The sequence below is a fragment of the Vombatus ursinus genome, unplaced genomic scaffold (genome assembly GCF_900497805.2).
Source record: "Vombatus ursinus unplaced genomic scaffold, bare-nosed wombat genome assembly UNPS02014158.1, whole genome shotgun sequence".
Classification (NCBI taxonomy): Eukaryota; Metazoa; Chordata; class Mammalia; order Diprotodontia; family Vombatidae; genus Vombatus; species Vombatus ursinus.
The window spans coordinates 4,393,719-4,412,343 of NW_020953936.1; the positions used below are offsets into that span (position 1 = coordinate 4,393,719).

Consider the following 18,625-nt stretch of genomic DNA (forward strand, 5'->3'; position numbering starts at 1 on the left):
ACTGTAGGACCCAGGAAAATAATCACAAATCGAATGTGGCAAACCTGACTTTTGCAAAGAAATTCAAGTCAAAAAGACTCCTTATGGCCCAAGCTATCCAAAGAGCTGGCTTCTGGGAGTGGCTCTGCCACTAATTACTTGTGCAGCCTTGGCCAACTTGATCTTTTTAGACTTTTATACTCTTCTACACTCTCCTCCTCCATCTGAATCAGTTCAATTCTATTCTTGAGCCTCTTACCCCTTTATCCTGTCACCAATGTGGCACTGCCAAGCTTCAATCTTATATTATTCCCAGCTTTTGCTACCTTCACTCCTATTCACCTGCTACTGAACAAAGTTATAGAAAATAATGAAATGTGCTGACTAGGTCCACTACAAATATATATTATGTAAAACTGGGTTCTCACTGCCCCAAGGTAATCCTTTTACACCTCCCTAATCGACTCACTGAGGACAGCTAGTTGAAAGAGTAGATAGATTTTGGGGCCTGGAGTCAGTAAGACTCATCTTCATGGGTTCAAATCCATCCTTAGATACTTACTAGCTATGTGACCCTGGACAAGTTACTTAAATCTGTTTGCCTCAGTTCTTCATCTGTAAAATCAGCTGGAGAAGGAAATGGCAAATCACTCCAGTAGCTTTATGAAGAAAACCCCAAATAGGGTCATGAAGAGTTGGGCATGATTGAAATGACTGAAGGACAATAATTCATTTACTATCCCACTTACCACATTGACTTTTCCAAAACTTTCCATCCCTTCTCATTTCCCAAAGCCCCCCTCCCCTCTTCAGCTGAGAACCTTGCCTCATATTTCACTGAAAAAAAATTGAAGTCATTTGTTAAAGGTTCTTCACCTCTCCTATCCATCTCATTTCCTATTATCTCTTCCTCCACCCGTCTCCCATGCAGAGGTGGCCCATGTTACTAAGGCTAACCTTCTCCATGTACAAGTGGTACCATTCCATCCCATCTTCTCCAGCCCTTCACTCCCTTTATCATCCCCACTCTCATTAATCTTCAGCCACTCCCTCTCTGCCTACTACTTCTCTACTTCCTATAAACATGCCCACATCTCTGCCATTTTCAAAAAATTCTCACTTGATCCATCTATTCCCACTAGCCATTATCTCTATTTGGGCTCAACTCCTTGAAAAAGAGTTTACCATTTTTGCCTCCACTTCCTTTTCTCTAATCTCTTCTTAACTTTTTACTCCTCTGACATTGTAGCCGCCCTGGTGGAAGCCCTCATCCCTTCATGCCTAGACTACTACAATAGTCTTTTGATTGATCTCCCCATCTAAACTCTCTCCCCTACTGCAGTCTATCTTCCATTCAACTATCAAACTGATTTTCCTAAATTACAGGTCTGACTATGTCACCAACACCACCAACACCATCCTATTTAGTAAACTCCAGTCACTCCCTATTACCTCCAGAATAAAATCCTCTATTTGATATTCAAAGTACTTCATAATCTGCCCCTCACCTATTTTTCTAATTAACTTATGCCTCTAACTAACTTACTCCTATATACTCTGTGATCCAGTTACACTGACCTTTTGTTGTTCTTCCCATAAGAAACTTAATTTCCGGACACTGTGCATTTTCACAGGTTGTCTACCAGTGCTCTCAATCCTCTCCCTCATCATCTCTTCTTTCTGGCTTCCTTCAAGTCCCAGCTAAAATCCCACCTTCTACAAGGAATGTTTTCTGATCCCCCTCAATGTTAGGTCTTCCCTCGGATTACTTTCAATTATTCTGTATGTATTTTTTTTTTACTACCTGTCTCACTGTTGACTCACATTAAGTTTGTAGTCTCAAAGCCTCCAGATTTTTTTTAGACAAACTGATGTCTAAACATGCCTCCCTCATCTTGTACATCTGAAGTTGTTTTTTGTTTTGTTTTCTGCAATCCAGGTATAACACTTCACATTTATCTTTCAACCAGATTAAGCCCAATGCCTTAGCTGTCAGAATTGTTGGGTATCCCAACTCAGTCATCTAATATGTTAGCCATCCCTCTCAACTTTGTGTCATCCACAAATCTGATAAGAATTCCATCTATGTTTCTTCAAATCATTGGTTTAAAATATTAAAAACATTATTCTGTTTGGAACATGTTGAGTTTTAGACACCTACTGGGCATACAGGCAGAGATGCAGGCAGTTGGCAACGGAGGCTAGAATTGGGAGTCATCTACATTGAGATGATAATTGAACCCACAGGGTCAAACGGAGCCAGGACTTGATCTGTAAAGCGCTTTCCAGCTTTCAAATCCTTTGATTCTGTAAGTCAAGATACTGAGCTTTATTCAGCATTACAGAGAATCTAAAATCCTGCCTTCTCCAAGAGGCCTGTCCTATTCCATCTTAACGCTGCTTCCTTCCCTTGGTTGATTATCTCTAATTTCTCCTGTATAAATCTTATTTGCACATAGTTGGTTGCATATTGTCTCCCCCACCAGACTGTGAGCTCCTTGAGATCAGGGACAATTTTTTGTTTTTCTCTGTATCTCTAGTGTTGAGCACAATGCCTGGCACATAGTAGGCACTTAATAAATGCTTCCTGTTTTGATTTGATTCCAAATTGAAAGAGATCACAGAAGGTACCCAGTCCAATATGAATCCTTTATAGTATCCCCAATAAGTGGTCGTCCAGTCTGGGCTTGAAGGCCTCCCATGAAAAGAAATGCAGCATGTAACCAGACCAACTATTCCACTTTTGAGGAGTTCCAATTGGCAGGAAGTTTTTCTTACATTCAGCTTAAATTTGTCTCTTCACAACTTCCATTGATTTGTCTAATTCTGCCCTATGAATACAAACAAAAGAAGGTGACTCCCTTTTCCCCATGACAGTCCTTCCAATTCTTGGCAGCTATCATAAAATCCCTAAATCATCTCCTCTCCAGCCTACCCATCCCCCAGATCCTTAAAAAAATAATCTTATATCACAATTTCTACTCCCTTCAACATCTTGAACCTGCACAACATATGTAATATGAATTATATTCCCATATGATCCATAGGGTCCAGTTCACTACTCCAGACACACAAACACATACACACACACACACACACACACACACACACACACACTCACACTGCCTAGCTACCCATCATGCAACAAATGTAAGCTTTTAGTCATAAGAGTAATCAGGCAAAGGATTTGTCCTTCCAAAATTTGTATAGCATTAAACAGTGAATCAAAACACGTATTTTGTGCTTTGATACAGTGAGACAGGAACTCGCTCTTACAAAATAGGGTACTTACTTTTTAAGGCAAGTTCCTATAGAGTTCATTATAATCTGAAACACTCTCAGAATTCCAAGTAACAAGATTACAAATATAGATCTTTTGTCAAGAGGGGTGCATTTAAACATAATGACTCAAGGTAACTTTTGTTTTTCCTCCTCTAGAAGTACCACGCTGCATCTCTTGGCCCCCAGGTTATCCTGTCTTTATAGCAGGGTTGCTCCCTACTCCTCTGCTGCATCTCTTCCCAACCCTGTGCTACAGCTGGAAATCTGATATAATAAACTCTTCATCAATAATGAGTAGAGGGATGCAATCAGCAAGAAGACATTCCCAACAATCAATCCATCAACTGGAGAGATCATCACTCACGTGGCTGAAGGTGATAAGGCAGATGTAGACTTGGCTGTGAAAGTTGCCCGGGAGATCTTTCAGCTGGGGTCACTATAGCGACAGCTATGGATGCTTCTCAGAGGGGCCTTTTACTTTACCACCTAGTTGACCTGGTAGAGAGAGATCGCATCTACCTGGCTTCACTAGAGACCCTGGACAGTAGCAAGCCTTTCCAAGATTTACATATCATAGGCCTTAATGAAGCCATTAATGTGTATTGGTACTTTGCGGGTTGGGCAGACAAATACCATGGAAAGGCTATCCCTACAGATGGAGAACACGTCAGCTACACAAGGCATGAGCCAATTGGGGTGTGTGGCCAGATTGTTCCATAGAACTTCACATTGGCCTTGCAAAGCTGGAAACTTGGCACAGCCCTTGCCACCGGCAATACCGTCATCATGAAGTTGGCCGAACAGACCTCTCTCACTGGCTTGTACATTGCCTCCTTGGTCAAAGAAGCTGGCTTTCCTCCTGGCGTTGTAAACATCATCACAGGTTATGGGCCTACCGCAGGGGCTGCTGTGGCCCAACACACGGACATTGATAAAGTGGCCTTTACTGGTTCTACAGAGGTTGGGCACCTGATCAAGAAGGCAGCAGCAGAGTCTAACCTGAATCTCGGTGGGAAAAGCCCCAGTATCGCCCTGGCAGACTCAGACATAAGTTTTGCTGTGGATCAGTGCCATGAAGCACTCTTCTTCAGTAAGGGTCAGTGTTGTTGTGCAGGTTCTCGGATCTTTGTGGAAGACTCAATCTATGATGAATTTCTTGAAAGGTCTGTAGAAAAAGCCAAGCAGAGGAAAGTTGGGAATCCCTTTGACCCTTTGAGCAGCAAGGGCCCCAGGTAGACAAGAAACAATTTGAAAAGGTTCTGAATTACATCCAAGTAGGCCAGAAAGAAGGTGCTAAGATAATGTGTGGGGGAGAGCACTTTGGGGAGAAGGGCTTCTTCATCAAGCCCACTGTCTTTGCCAATGTATGAGACAACATGAGGATTGCCAAGGAGGAGATCTCTGGGCCTGTGCAGCCCCTGTTCAGGTTCAAAAAGATCAGTGAGGTTATTAAGAGGGCCAACAATACCAAGTATGGGTTAGCAGCGGGAATCTTTACCAGGGACCTGGTCAAAGTTATGTATTTGACCCAAGCCCTGCAAGCTGGAACAGTGTGGGTCAATACCTTTAACATTGTAACAGGACACACTCCTTTTGGAGGCTTCAAGGAATCTGGAAATGGAAGAGAGCTAGGGGAAGATGGTCTCAAAGAATATGTGGAGATAAAGACTGTAACAATTAAAATTCCTCAGAAAAATTCATGAAAAAGGAACATCACAGTCCTCACGGATCAGGATCCAGTAGATCCTAAAACCACCTGGGTTTTACTAATCTCTCTTTTGTTCAATGTGTCTACTTTCAGAAAGACAATGATTCTGACTAAAAGGTAGACTTTGGCATACCTCAAGTACCCAAAAGTTTGAAAACTGGCAGATTCTTCCAAACTTGATTCTTCTTCACTTGAATTTGTTGGGTTTTTTGGTTTAAAATTTTGTTAAAGTTTTGTTTGTTTTTATTTTCCTAACTTACAACCTAAATCTCTTTCCCCTTTGCTACTGATTTGTACTTAATTTTACCTCCTTTAAAAAGATACAATTGATAAATTCTGGTTTTCTATAAATACATGCTATAAAATGATAATTGTCTCCACATATACCATGTTGGTGCATTTCAAACGGACGTATCAAAAATGTGACTTAATTAAACAAACACATTATGAATATAAGAGGCAAGATAGTTTAGAGTTCTGAAATATTAGTGAGAGGACCCAGGTTCAAATTCTACCACATATTATTTGTGTGACCTTGTACAAGTCATTTCACTTTTCTATGCCTCAGTTTCTTCATGTGAAAAATGAGAGGTTGGACTAGATCTGGCCTTCTTGACTTGGGTCCACACACATCCAGGTTTCAGATGATCCATGAACTTGGATGAGAAAAAAATGACCTCATTATTTCAACATAATTGGTTTCCTTTGAAATCCTATGTATTTTCTTTCATGCATTTAAAAAATTCTGAGGAGTCTATAAGTTTCAACAGACTGCCAAAGTGGCCTATGAACAAAAAAAGTCAAGAGGCCCTGATCTAGATGTTATCTATTCTCCCTTCCAGCTCTAAATCTATGATCCTAGGATTTGGTATGAAATCTTCTTCCAAATTTTGAACTGCAGTTTCCAAATTTTTAATATACCCCCTTCTTTTTTGCTTTCCTCTTTTCATAAGATCATCGATTTAGACCTGAAAGTGACATTGTTATGTTGCTGTTGAGTCATTTCAGTCATGTCTGGCTCTCTTTGACTCCACTTGGGGTTTTCTTGGCAGAGATACTGGAATGGTTTCCCATTTCCTCCTCCAGTTCATTTTAAACATGGGGAAACTGAGGCAACCAGAGTTAAGTGACTCACCCAGGGTCACACAACTAGTGTCTGAGACCAGATTTGAACTAAGGAAGATGAGTCTTTCTGTCTCCAAGACCAGCACTCTATCCACTGCAACATCCTGCTGCCCTGGAAGTGACCTTACAGCCCACCAATTCCAGCCTTCTTGTTTTACAGTTGAAGAAACTTGAGACTTTTCTCTATACCTATTATTTCTCTCATTTCTCCCTCCCCCTCCATAGAGTCCACAGCATTGGGTAAAGTTCCTTCAATGATTTCCTAATATCGCTACTGCCACCACCACCACCCCCAAAAAATCCAGTCCTTGATAAGGGTCTCGTTCAACTGCTGAGTATCATTTCTCCAATAGCTGGGTAATCTTAGCGGCTATTCACCATAACCCAAGCACACAATGGCAGTTCAGCACAGTTATGCATAATTCCTTGAGTCAACTTCCCTAGCTTGCTGATCCGTACTGGAAGAAAAAAAAATGACTGCTGTTAAATCCTATTATATGCTAGACTATGAAAATACAAATCTCAAAGCAGCCCGCTAGTTCAATGTTACTACTGGTTGCTGTGTCATTTCAGTCACCTCCAATTCTGTGTGACCCCATCTGAGGTGTTCTTGGCAAAGATATTGGAGTGGTTTGCCATTTCCTCCTCCAGTTCCTTTTTAAAGATGAGGAAACTGAGGCAAACAGAGTTTAGTGACTTGCCCAGGATCAAACAGCTAGTAAGTGCCTGAGGTTAGATTCGAACTCAGGTCCTCCTGACTCTAGGGCCAACACTCTATCCCTTGCGCCACCTAGCTGCTCAATGTTAGAGGCAATGTAAACAAGGTAATTTACTTGTTTAGACCTATAGGTTGGATTAAATAATTTATACCCTGGTCCATCAATATTACTCCTCTCACCTCCCTCCATTTTCCCCACAATGGACAGGTAGATTTAGCTTGACATAAACTCTGTAGAAGTTCAGTAACATTCATGTTGTCTCACAAAATGTAGCCATCAACTCTGAAATCCCAAGGTTTACTAGGTTCAGTGTATCAGATGATCATTATATCTCATTTGGATTAAGCCCCAATCTTAACTTACTTTTGACCTTCTAAAAACATCTACCTTTAGGTTTTTATCATGTTAGGAAACAAAAGAAAGAACATGAACTTTAAAAGTAAAATATTTAATTTTAACCAAATGAAAGAGTAAAGAACGGGAAAATACTCAGCCCATGGGCTCCAGGGTTTAGGACAGGAGTTCTTAACCTTGTTTGTGTCCTGGACCCCTTAGGCAGTCTGGTTGAGGCCTGTGTACCCTGTCAGGATAATTTTTTGATGCATAAAATATATAGGATTACAAAGGAGATCAAATATACTGAACCGTATTTATAAAAATATTATTTAAATGTTCACAACTCCCAGGTTAAAAAGCCTTGATCTAGGCCTTATCTTTATGCAGTGACCAAAAAGTTCCATCCAATATTCATACTCCACTGTGAAGAGATCAAGGCCAAGCCTCTCGGATAGGCAAACCAAAGTTTGGGGGTCATATATGGCATCTGGATCTCCACTTGGAGCATCTGCCAGTGTATATCATCTCAGTCATATAGAGAGGTCCTCTTTGCCTGCTTTCAGCCTGCTCTTAGTGACTGGCACAAAGACTACACATTGGTTGTCCATTTTATGGCAGCAGGTGCCATCATTGCTGTCTTCTCCGTGGGACTACTCTAACTTCTTAGAATTCTCTGTCATTGTTCCACTGCAGGTACCCTGCCCAAAAGCCATAGGGTCTTTTAGGAATTATAGTCCTAAAAACTTCATTGAGGCCCCTCTTTATGGTCTGGAGCCTCATGGGAAATTTGGTAATTTTCCAGCAAGAAGTGCTTCTATAATATCAACATACAAGTATTAAGTGTCAACTGTATACAAGATACCATACTAGGTGTTAGAAATAAAAAGAATAAAAATAGAACACCATACCTCCCTTCACAGAGTTTACAAATCAGTATCAGTCAAGTTTGAAGGCGCTTAGAGCAAAGGAGAGACTCCAAATTCTGTTTGAGAAGGAAAGCACTTAAGATTAAGGAAGACCAGGAAAAGCGTCTTGCAGAAGGTTGGACTTCGTGGTTTCTCTTTTGTTCTCAAGGAGGACAATGACATCAGGGAGATGATGCCATGATGTGCAAGTATTTTGGATTTAAGTGAGGCAGGGCTGTGCGAAGTCATCAGCCTCACTCTCTCCTCTGGAGCCATCTGGGTCTAGTGACCAGATATAGATCAGGACGACTGGAGATGGCCCCCAGGTCAGACTTTATCTGAGACATGAATGAAGCCAGGAAGCAGAGATTAGGAGGAAGAGGATTCTAGGCATGGGGGGCGGGGAACAGGACAGCCAATGAAAATGCCTAGAGTCAGGAAATAGAGGGTTATCTAGTGTTACCAGATGGGGGATTTTTATGGAGGGATGTAAGGTGTAAGAAGATTGGTAAGGTAGGAAGGACTTTAAAAGTCAGACAGAAGATTTTTTATTTCATCCTGGAGGCTATAGGGAGCCATTGGTTAGTTGAATAAGGGATGAGGCAGCAGGTGGGAGAGGAAGATGACAATGACATTTGACAGCTGAGTGAAAGATGAGCTACAGAGGGGAGAGATTTGGGTCAGGGAGACCAACCATCAGGCTACTGCAATAGTCTTTTATTCTTATTATTATTGCTAATATAATAATAATATTATTATTAACATTACAATAGCGAAGTGATGGAAGCTTGTGCCAGTATTGTGGCTATGTTACAGAAGAAGAGGAGACATGGATACAAGACAGTGGTTTGTGCCTATCCCGTTCACCATTATAAACAAGAAACTGTTAGTTCAAAAAGAATATCTATGGGGATAAGTAATCTCCAGTACCCTTGAGGATTCATTCTGTTTGAAAATTAATGGAGAGGGGGCAGCTAGATGGTACAGTGGAGAAAGCACCAGCCCTGGAGTCAGGAGGACCTGAGTTCAAATCTGGCCTCAGACACTTACTAGCTGTGTGACCTTGGGCAAGTCACTTAACTCCAATTGCCTAAAAAAATAAAATTTAAAAAAAGAAAATTAATGGAGAGGCACTTATGGGGAGCTAGGTTCATATGAAGTTCAGTGGACTTGGAGTCAGATACCAGCTCTGTAACCATGGCCAAGTCACTAAACCTCTGTGAAACTCAGTTTCCTCATCTCTAAATTGGGCATAATGATATGTGTACTCTCTGGCCAATTGTGAAAACAGTTTAATTACTTAGAATGATTAAATGATAATAGAATGCTAAATAATAGCATCTGAAACCATCCTATGGATTAAACAGCATTTCTCCTGCTTTAAAGTAGTATGTCCTCCAAATTCACCATGTGGACGTCCTCACTTTCCATGTCTTTCTCATGTTGTTCCCTCCATCCAGAATGTCTTCCCCTGCTGTTCCCATCCAAATTCTCTTATTTCTTGAAAGCAGAAGGCCAATTTTCTAGCTTCCCTGTGAAGCCATCCCTTAACTCTTCACTTCATAGTAATCTCTCTCCTACTCAGATCATAACATTTATTGTGTGATGTTTTCCAACTGTGTAATCATAGGAAAATCACCTAACCCTTCTGACTGTCAGTTTCCTCATCTATACAATGGGCATAACAATTATACCACCTACTTCTTAGAATCATCATGGAGAAATGATTTGGTAAGCCTTAGGGCACTATATAAATATGAGCTATTATTGTTACCTCTTATTTTGCCCTTGATCACACATACTTCCTTGTTCCATTTTGTATTCTGCTAGCCTGCCTTTGATTTCAAAGGAACAGAGTCAGCATCTGCCAGGTATCAAAGATGAGTCTTCCTCTATAGTGAGAAGCCTGCCCAGGAATGAAATAATATTGCACTAAATACCTCCAAGTTACTTTCAACGAATGAATGAAGCATTTATTAAGTGCTTCGTATGTGCAAAGCACCATGCTAAGTGTGAGAGATACAAATAGAAAAAGCAAGATGGCCCCTGCTTTCAAGGAGCTCACATTTTAATGGAGGAGACACGTATGGAAGGTCTCATCAGTAAGTTAGATGGAACAATCTCATGGTTCTTGGAATGCAGCAGCAAAGAATGGTAATGCATCTTTCTTAATGAAATTTACACTGACAAATCCTATCAGCTTCTAATGATGAACCATTTGACAGTGCCAAAGACTTTGATGGTGCCAAAGAATGTTTCATCCCTGGAGCCAGGATGACTAGAGCTGACATCATGACATTGGCGTCACTAAAGTTCTTCAAACTGACTAGGGAAGAGAATAATCATTAAGAGCCTATGATGTCAGTGTCAGGCACTGTGCTAAGGGCTATATAAATATTCTCTCATTTAATCTTCATAACAACCTTATGGTGGAAGTACTATTACAATCACCATTTTACAGTGGAGGAACCTCAGGGAAACAGAGGTTAAGTGACCTGCCTAGGATCACAGAGGAGTAAGTATCTGAGGCTGGATTTGAACTCAGGTCCTCCTGACTCCAGGCCCATCTACTGCACCACCTAGCTGTTTGATACACTCTATCTACTATACCTCCTGGCTGCCAATGTTTACTGCCTCCTCCCTTGACTATCCTCTCTTATCCTCCTCCGTGCCTTTTTTTGCTTTAGTATGTAGATAGATGTCTAGCCTCCAATTTTTATACATCTAGCTGAGGGAATCCCAGAATCCTGAATTCATTGTGGGTCTTCAGGTACCAGAAAGGTGTAGTTTTACTTAACAAATATCACACAATAAGCATTTTCTGAATGTTTATAAGCTATTTACCAAGAAGAGTGATTGGCATAAGGGAAAGACCTCTATTCTAAGAGTCAGAAGGCAAGGGCTTGAGTCCCATTTCTGACATTTCTTAGCAGTGTGACCTTAGGTCAATAATTTGAGCTCTTTGGACTGCGGTTTGCTTATGAATAAAATGAGGTTAAACAAGATCTCCAAGGTTAATTCTAGCTTTTAGCATTCAGTTAAGATTTTTCATATTGAATATATTTTAACTATTCATTGCAAAATTTTTATATACACATATATGTGTATATATATGTATGTATATGTCTGTGTGTGTGTGTGTGTGTGTGTGAATGTGTATGCGTATTTTAAATCAGGATGCTAGGCCACACAGTGGATAGTGTACCAGGCCTAAAATCAGGAAGACTCATCTCCTGACTTCAAATTAGGCCTCAGATACTTATTAGCTGTGTGACCCTGAGCAAGTCACTTAACCTTGTTTGCCTCAGTTCCTCATCTATAAAATGAGTTAGAGAAGGAAATGGCAAAACACTCCAGTATCTTTGCCAAGAAAACCCCAAAAAGGGTCACAAAAAGTCAGACATAATTCAACAGCATACTTTTTTTCCTTCAAAACTTTCTTTCTCAGAATCAATTTTTAATGGTTTATGAATATTTTAATGGATCTACACAATAAAAATTGTCATGTTCCTATTAAATATAGCCCAATGCCAAAAGTAGCACATTTTATGTAAATGTATAAAGTATCATACACGATACATTTATTACTTGTAATGTCACACTCCAGTAATTTAGTTATTATGAGCAGAGATTAGAGAGTACCATCAACCAAGTCTTTGACAACAGTATTACAATTAGCCTGAAGCTTAGCTATGTAGATATGACATCAAATATAAGTACTGTCAGCAATGTGTAAAAAAAGTTTATTGCTACTAATTACACTTAAGCAAGAAATAAAACCACCATAAAACAGTAAATAACTAATTCAATTGTAAAATATGATTCATTGCCAAATATTTTGTAGTAGAATCAAAACATCAGAATCAATTTTTTTAAAAAAATGGGACTGCCTTTATAAAGAGCCTTAAAAAGCTATTTCTGATCTTCATGAAGTAGTTTTAATCTTAAGATGAAAGTGAATACCTTTGGAATTGATAAGTACTGGGAGAAAGGACCACAGAAGAAAGAAATATTAAAATAAGCAAACAACGCATAACATAAGGCAAGGGATAAGTATGTTCACAAGGAAGTAAGGAAAGTATTAAGAAGATTTATTAGCCTCCAGGTGTCTTCAGGATAAAATGGAAAGGGAGCATTGGGAGGTAAACACACACCAGTTAGATGGCGTATTAATTATTTATTAATGTAATAATGTTTTAATGTATTTAATACACCTGCGTGTGTATTAAAGTGTGAAGTAAAGAAGGACCAGAGCACGGTCATGTGAATGAGAATGGGAGATTTGAAAGGGTAATGAAGGGGCCATTACAATAGAATAAATACAAGTCTATTTGTCTAATTCCAAACAACGAGACTGAATAGACAACTTCAAAATAGTTTATTTTCAATGTACAGAACTATGTGACATCACAGTATCTTATGAAAATAAACTAGCAAAAATTTAGGATTAGAAAACAGCTTTTTTCTCAAAAAATCACAACAGCAACCATATCACAAAATCTCCTGGCCTCTAGTCTCCCCACTTGAGGAAATCTTTAGGATGTCACAGTGTAAACACTGCGGAAGAAGGACTAAGGTATCTAAAAAAATTATTACACTTTTGGGGATATGAAAATTCCAGAAATGGCTACAGATGTCCCTCAGAAAGATGAAAAGCAGCTAGGGCTTCCAGTATCATCAAAATGGCTGAGAAATAGTTTTGATCCTGAAGACTGGGCCTTTATAGCGTGAACTGAATTTTTGCAGACAATAAAGATGTTGATACTGCTCCTTCCCAGCACCCCAACCCCTGTGAAATCGAGGATTGGAAGGTCTGCTGGTCTACTCTGTGTCTTCAATCAAGGCTTTACTTACACCACTAAAGGCAGAGTTAGGTGACAAATTCTGGCTCCAGAAGGGAGAGAAGGAACTAGTCTTCCTTCCTCTCAGGGTCAAGGTGGTGGACCACGGTGCCGTTAGATGCTGTTGCACTGATGCTTTCTTTTGCTTAGCTGTTTTTATTTGTGACAAGGAAGGGTTCTGTGGGTGAAAGTTATTAGAAGTGACAGTGATATATTTAAAAAAAAAAGCATTACCAAACCATTTTTAAAAGGTAGAGCTTCCCTGTTCTTTAAAATCTTCCAAAAAAGGAGATTTCACAATCTCCTCTAGATTGAGATTTGATTCAGATATTCTTTATTTAGTCATGTATTAGGTCAGTCACATTGATTTTAGTGTATTTAATTATTAGTGGACATGGAGTTGTATAGTAATGCCATTTCATCAAATTCTGAACATTACTTAATTGTTCTGTGGCTATGGATACTACTTCATTCAAGGGACCAGGATGTGTGATTAAACTCCACATTAGTGGTATAAAACATGCATTTACCCTTTAAAGTATGAATGTTTACTAGTCTTGCATTTCAGCTGTGTTCAATAGGCCACCAGCCTTCTCGAACTACTACATTTCCTCAAGTACAGGAGTCACCTAGAAAGCACTGTTAACACTTTCTACAGAAAGCCCTAAATCAGAATGTACTCATAAAATTGATCGCAAAGAAAAGTAATGTCCATGACTTTAGTCTACCATGATTTTTCCCAAAAGAGCATAGATCTTTGGTTTTAAAATATCAGATTAGGCTTAAAAAGAATCTCCAAAGTTTGAAATTTAGTCCATCTATTTTTAACCAGAGGAGTGGACTCTCTTCTATCAGGGTGCTGTAAAGGAAAGGAGTACCATGTTTGGAAATCAAGAGACCAAGGTTTAAATCCTAGCTCTGACACCTACAAGCCACATTTCACTTTCCCTTACTCTCATTTTTCTCATCTGTAAAATGGGGGTAAAAACATTTGCACTGCTTATATCATAGGCCTAATGTAAAAAAGTGTTGTGAGTTAATATCCTGAGTCTAGAGTTTTAGACAGGCAGCCAGGTGGCAAAGTAGTTAGAGCACTGGGCTTGGAATCAGGAAGATGAGTTCAAATTCAGCCTTAGATACTTACTAGCTGTGTGACCTTTATTTACCTCAGTTCCTCAACTGCAAAATGGGGACACACTGGAGTAGGAAATGGCAAACCACTCCAGTGTCTTTGCCAAGAAAATCCTATGGACAACTCCATGGGGTCATGAAAAGTCAGGCATGACTAAACAAACAACAAGTTTTAGGCATCTGGGGTCACTTTATGTAGCTCATATCTGCAATGATTTTTTAAAAAATTATCCCATTATATTCATGGACAGGGTAGAAGCATCTAAAAGCAAAATCTATACTACTACAACATTTCTATTTTCATATCTCACTAGATACAGTTAGCATCTAATACTGTAATTCTAATACAATGTTCACCAAACAATGTAAAAGTTTGCTCCTCAGATAGAAACCTATGTTTAAAAATTAGCATCTTGATTGCCTAAAGTAAGTCTGTGGCAGGTGCCTTGTAGGTTTCATTAACTAGTAGTTGACAGAACATTAAATGCTTCAGAGCAGAATGCAAGACAATAAGGGGACCTTTTATTCCTCAACAATTCATACCGTGTCCTGAAGCAGTACAATTTTTAAAAGGAATTTTTTATATGCATTTTCCATCTTTTCCCTCTTACAAGGTCACCTGAGAGGTAAGGACACATCATCTAAACAATCATTATACAGTTGGAATAAATGAAGATGCAGGAGTATGAAGCTTCCACTTCTAAGTGTACAAGTACACTAGGGAGAGATTTCCCTTGGGAGACATCAGCTTAAGAAAAAAAAAACACAAGTTATCTACAGAAAGTCACTTCTCAAAAGCTGCCTGTGATTTTGTTTTAATTTGTTTTCCTTGTACATTATTTCCCAGCTAAAAATTACATCTGTATCTTTTTTGTTCTAGTTTTTAATCTAAATTGAAAAGCACGTAAAAATGGGGCAGTGTTTTCTAGCTCATGCTACACAATAAAACAAAACAATCCACTAATTGATTCTTCTCCATTTTGTAATCAGCTTCCCTGGCACCCTAGAAGGAAAAGAAAAGAAGAAAAATTGGTTTAGAAAAAAGAAATCCAGAGCAGTGTGGCAAATCCTAACTTGATTTATGTCAGCAAAGTGAATCAGTTTTTAAGACTAGATTAGATCTTAATTATAATTGTTTAAAGTCAAGGGGCTAAAAGACATTCTTTGTCAGTCAGTCAATAAAAATTTATTTAGCACCTGCTATGTGCCAGGCACTGTGCTAAGTGCTGGGGATACAAAAAAAAGGCAAAAGATAGTCCCCATCCTCAAGGAACCCACAATCTAATATGTGAGATAACAAGCAAACAAATATGTACAAACAAGCTCTATATAGGGTAAATAGGAAGAAAATGAGAGGGAAGGGACTACAAGTAAGAGGGGTTCCTATAAAAAAAAATAGGATCTCAGCTGAGACTTAAAGGAAAACATGGAAGCTAGGAGGAGAAATAAGGAGGTCCGATCCAGGTATGGGGGACAGCCCGAGAAGATGCCTAAAGCTAAGAGATAGAGTGTCTTGTTTCTAGAATAGCAAAGAGGTCAGTGCTACTGGATCAAAGAGTATGTGGTGAACCAACTTAGTGTAACTCTTTGCTGGACTCCCTAACTCAATGGATTTGCACACTTATCCATCCTTCCTGATTTCTTTTTTTTTAAATAAGCACCACCTACTCATAAATAAAAGGAAACATTCCACCATTAACAAATAGCATCAAGCTTGTCTTTGTTTGATTTCTTCTCATTCACAATCAAAAGAGCATTTACTGAGAATCTACTATGTGCCAGACACTGTGCTGAGACACAAAGACAAAAGTGAAACAATCTCTGCCCTCAGGAAGATTCCATTATATTAGAAGAACCAATGAGTACATCACATCCACACAAAGTCTTGTTGCTGAGACAGGTGATTCACAGGTGGATGCTTCTCTGGTGGATATTCTCACTCAGGTCAAAGGGAATACATCCTATCCTGGACAGAAAAATTAGCAGTTCCTTCAAGTTATTTGAGCCATGCACAGTTCCTAGTTTCTTCTAATAGCTTCCAAGCATAGAGTCCAGAGCAACACGGAGCTGGATCATAAGGTGACATCCTACATTCCCTCAGGGTCAGTATCTCCTGGTGGTTGGCCACTAATCAAGGATAGACTTGCTAGTCATACAAAGGATGTTTCGTGCCAACAATATTTAGACTGAGGCATACATGTAGTGGCATGAGAAACAGAGTGAGAGAAATGATTATTATTAACTAATTATTTGAGGAGATCCAGGGTTCTCCCCTTTTTCTAAAGTCCTGATTTTAAAAGGTTCAGTCTCTCAAAGGACTGATGATGTTGAAACTAGACTGATTTTCCTTGTTCAGGCCCCACTCATGTGGAATAGCCATTGTGTTCTGCCCAAACTTATGCCCAGGCATAAGTTGTTTGAATAGACTGCCCAAGGCTGGAGATGGTCTGGGTATAGAGGTAGTTTCTCTGTCCCAGGATGATATGATGCTACCCTCAACCCTTCATTGTAACAGTCATTCTCTCATTAATTGTTAACCCAACAGAATTGATTGTCACTCTTCTTCTAAAAGAACATATAAGCCCTGAGCCCACCCCCATGATTGTCTTTGGTCTAAGAGAGATGGCCAAATGACCATCCTTTTATTAATAAGCATGCTGGTCTTATTGATAAAATGATTAAATTACCCAGAATTTATGTCTCTCGAACCTTTTTAATTGCCACAGTAGTTATAACAAGGCTTCTCACATCCCTTAGGCATCACACATCCACTTGTACTCAGGCTACATGCTTGGGCAAAATGTGGCAAAAAGAAACCTGAATCTCATTTCCATAACCCCCAAACTTCCTCAGTTAAGAAAGAGAGAATGAGGATAAGACAGGCTGTAGCTTTCAATTGAGTTTCAGATCCCTAAGGAAGAAATAATTCCAAGGCATGGTCACAAAGTGACAGTGCCTATTGACAGCCACTCCTTGGTGTCTCCAGGAGAAAAACAACTTGGTTCAGAATCTTGCCAAAGATTCCATAACATTCCTACAGCGAGACAAATATTTCCAAAAAGAGGTAATAAAATTATGACATCATTGCTCTACAACCAAAAGCACTGCCAGCTAGAAAGCAGCTCCAGTTGAGAGTGATGAAGCTTCTGCTCAATGATGAATTCTTGGATACCTATTTTATCAGCCTCAGCTCCTAAGCTAAGTCTCTCTCTTCAGAAGTACACTACTGAATTAGTGTATCTATGTTATAGCCCAAATAAACCAACACAGTACATTTCCCAAGCACCAAATTATCAAATAGCAATGAAGCTCTCTCATGGTTAGTATGTTACCTTTTAATAGCTAATTCACTCTGGTGTACTGAGCTATTTACTTCTAGCAGCAATATTTGGATCAGGTATTTTTCATGCCCTAATTGAGGAAACAATTCTCAATCTTCTCTAAGACCACAAGTTGACGAAGTCAATATTAGTCAGCACTTTTTGGAAATGAACAGCCTTAGGGGTCAGATCTCCCAGATCTCTGGAGACAAAGAAGGGCATTGATAAATTGAAAAGCTGCCCAAGTTGGGTGAACAGAAAGGTTAGAGATTATGATCTAAGAGATTCAGTTGAAAGAAGGGAAGAAGAGAAGATCTGTGAAGGACATGATAGCTTTTTTTCAAGTATTTTCAAGTATCTCTCTGGTTGATTCTTATGCAGAAGAGGAATTAACTGCAGTCAATCAACTAGCGCTAAGTGCCTATGATGTAGTAGGCACCATGTGCTCAGTACTAGGGATACTAAGAAAGGCAAAACACAAAGCCTCCTCTCTAAGAGCTCATAGTCTAATGAAGAAGACAATGTTCACAAACAAGTAATATCCAGGACACAGTGAGGATAATCAATGGTGGGAGAACACTAGCCTTAAGGGAAGTTGAGAAAGGCTTTTTACAGGTGTGACATCAGCCAAGATCTGAAGGAAGCCAGGGGTAGAGATGAGGAGGGAGAGAGTTCCAGGCATGAGAAATAGCAAGTGAAAATGTTTGGAGTCAGGAGATGGGGTGTCTTGTTTGAGGAACAGACAGGAGGCTGCATTAAAGAGTATGTGGTAGGGAGTAAAATAGAAGAAGACTGGGAAGATGGGAGAGGGCTAGGTTATGAAGGGCTTTGGAAGACAAACAGAGGATTTTATATTTGATTCTGAAGAAAATCGGGAGCAATTGGAGTTTATTGAGTGGGAGAATAGCATGGTCAGACTTCTGCATTAGGAAGACCACTTTGGCAGCTGAGTGGAGGATGGACTGGTATGAGGAGAGATTCAGCTGTAAGCTTGTGCTCAGACACTGAGGGCTGAACTGGGAGAAATGGGTGAAAGTTGTGAAGAAGCAAGGAATGATATAGAGAAAAATTCCTAACAAATGGAGGTAAATGGTCAAGGAATATAAACAATTCTCAAATGAAGAAATCCAAGTGGTTTATGGCCACATGAAAAATATGCTCCGGGGGCAGCCAGGGGGCACAGTGGATAGAGCACCGGCCCTGACATCAGGAGTATCTGAGTTCAAATCCAGCCTCAGACCAAACACTTGACACTTACTAGCTGTGTGACCCTGGGCAA

General features: G+C 39.6%; 2 protein-coding genes across 2 annotated transcripts in view; one reads left to right on the top strand and one right to left on the bottom strand.

Moving 5' to 3' along the window:
• The first annotated feature begins 3,487 nt into the window (after positions 1-3,487).
• ALDH1B1 (aldehyde dehydrogenase 1 family member B1) lies at positions 3,488-4,964 on the top strand. The gene is given in 2 exon segments (XM_027859112.1): positions 3,488-4,471; positions 4,474-4,964. Coding segments are annotated over 2 exon segments (1,251 nt in total). The 5' UTR covers positions 3,488-3,711.
• A 9,152-nt stretch (positions 4,965-14,116) lies between these two features.
• The window catches only part of IGFBPL1 (insulin like growth factor binding protein like 1), a 62,221-nt gene continuing 57,712 nt past the window's right edge, over positions 14,117-18,625 (bottom strand). The window contains exon 5 of the mRNA XM_027859102.1: positions 14,117-15,029. The gene's annotated coding sequence lies outside the window, so the exon portion shown is untranslated. The remainder of the gene's footprint in view (positions 15,030-18,625) is intronic.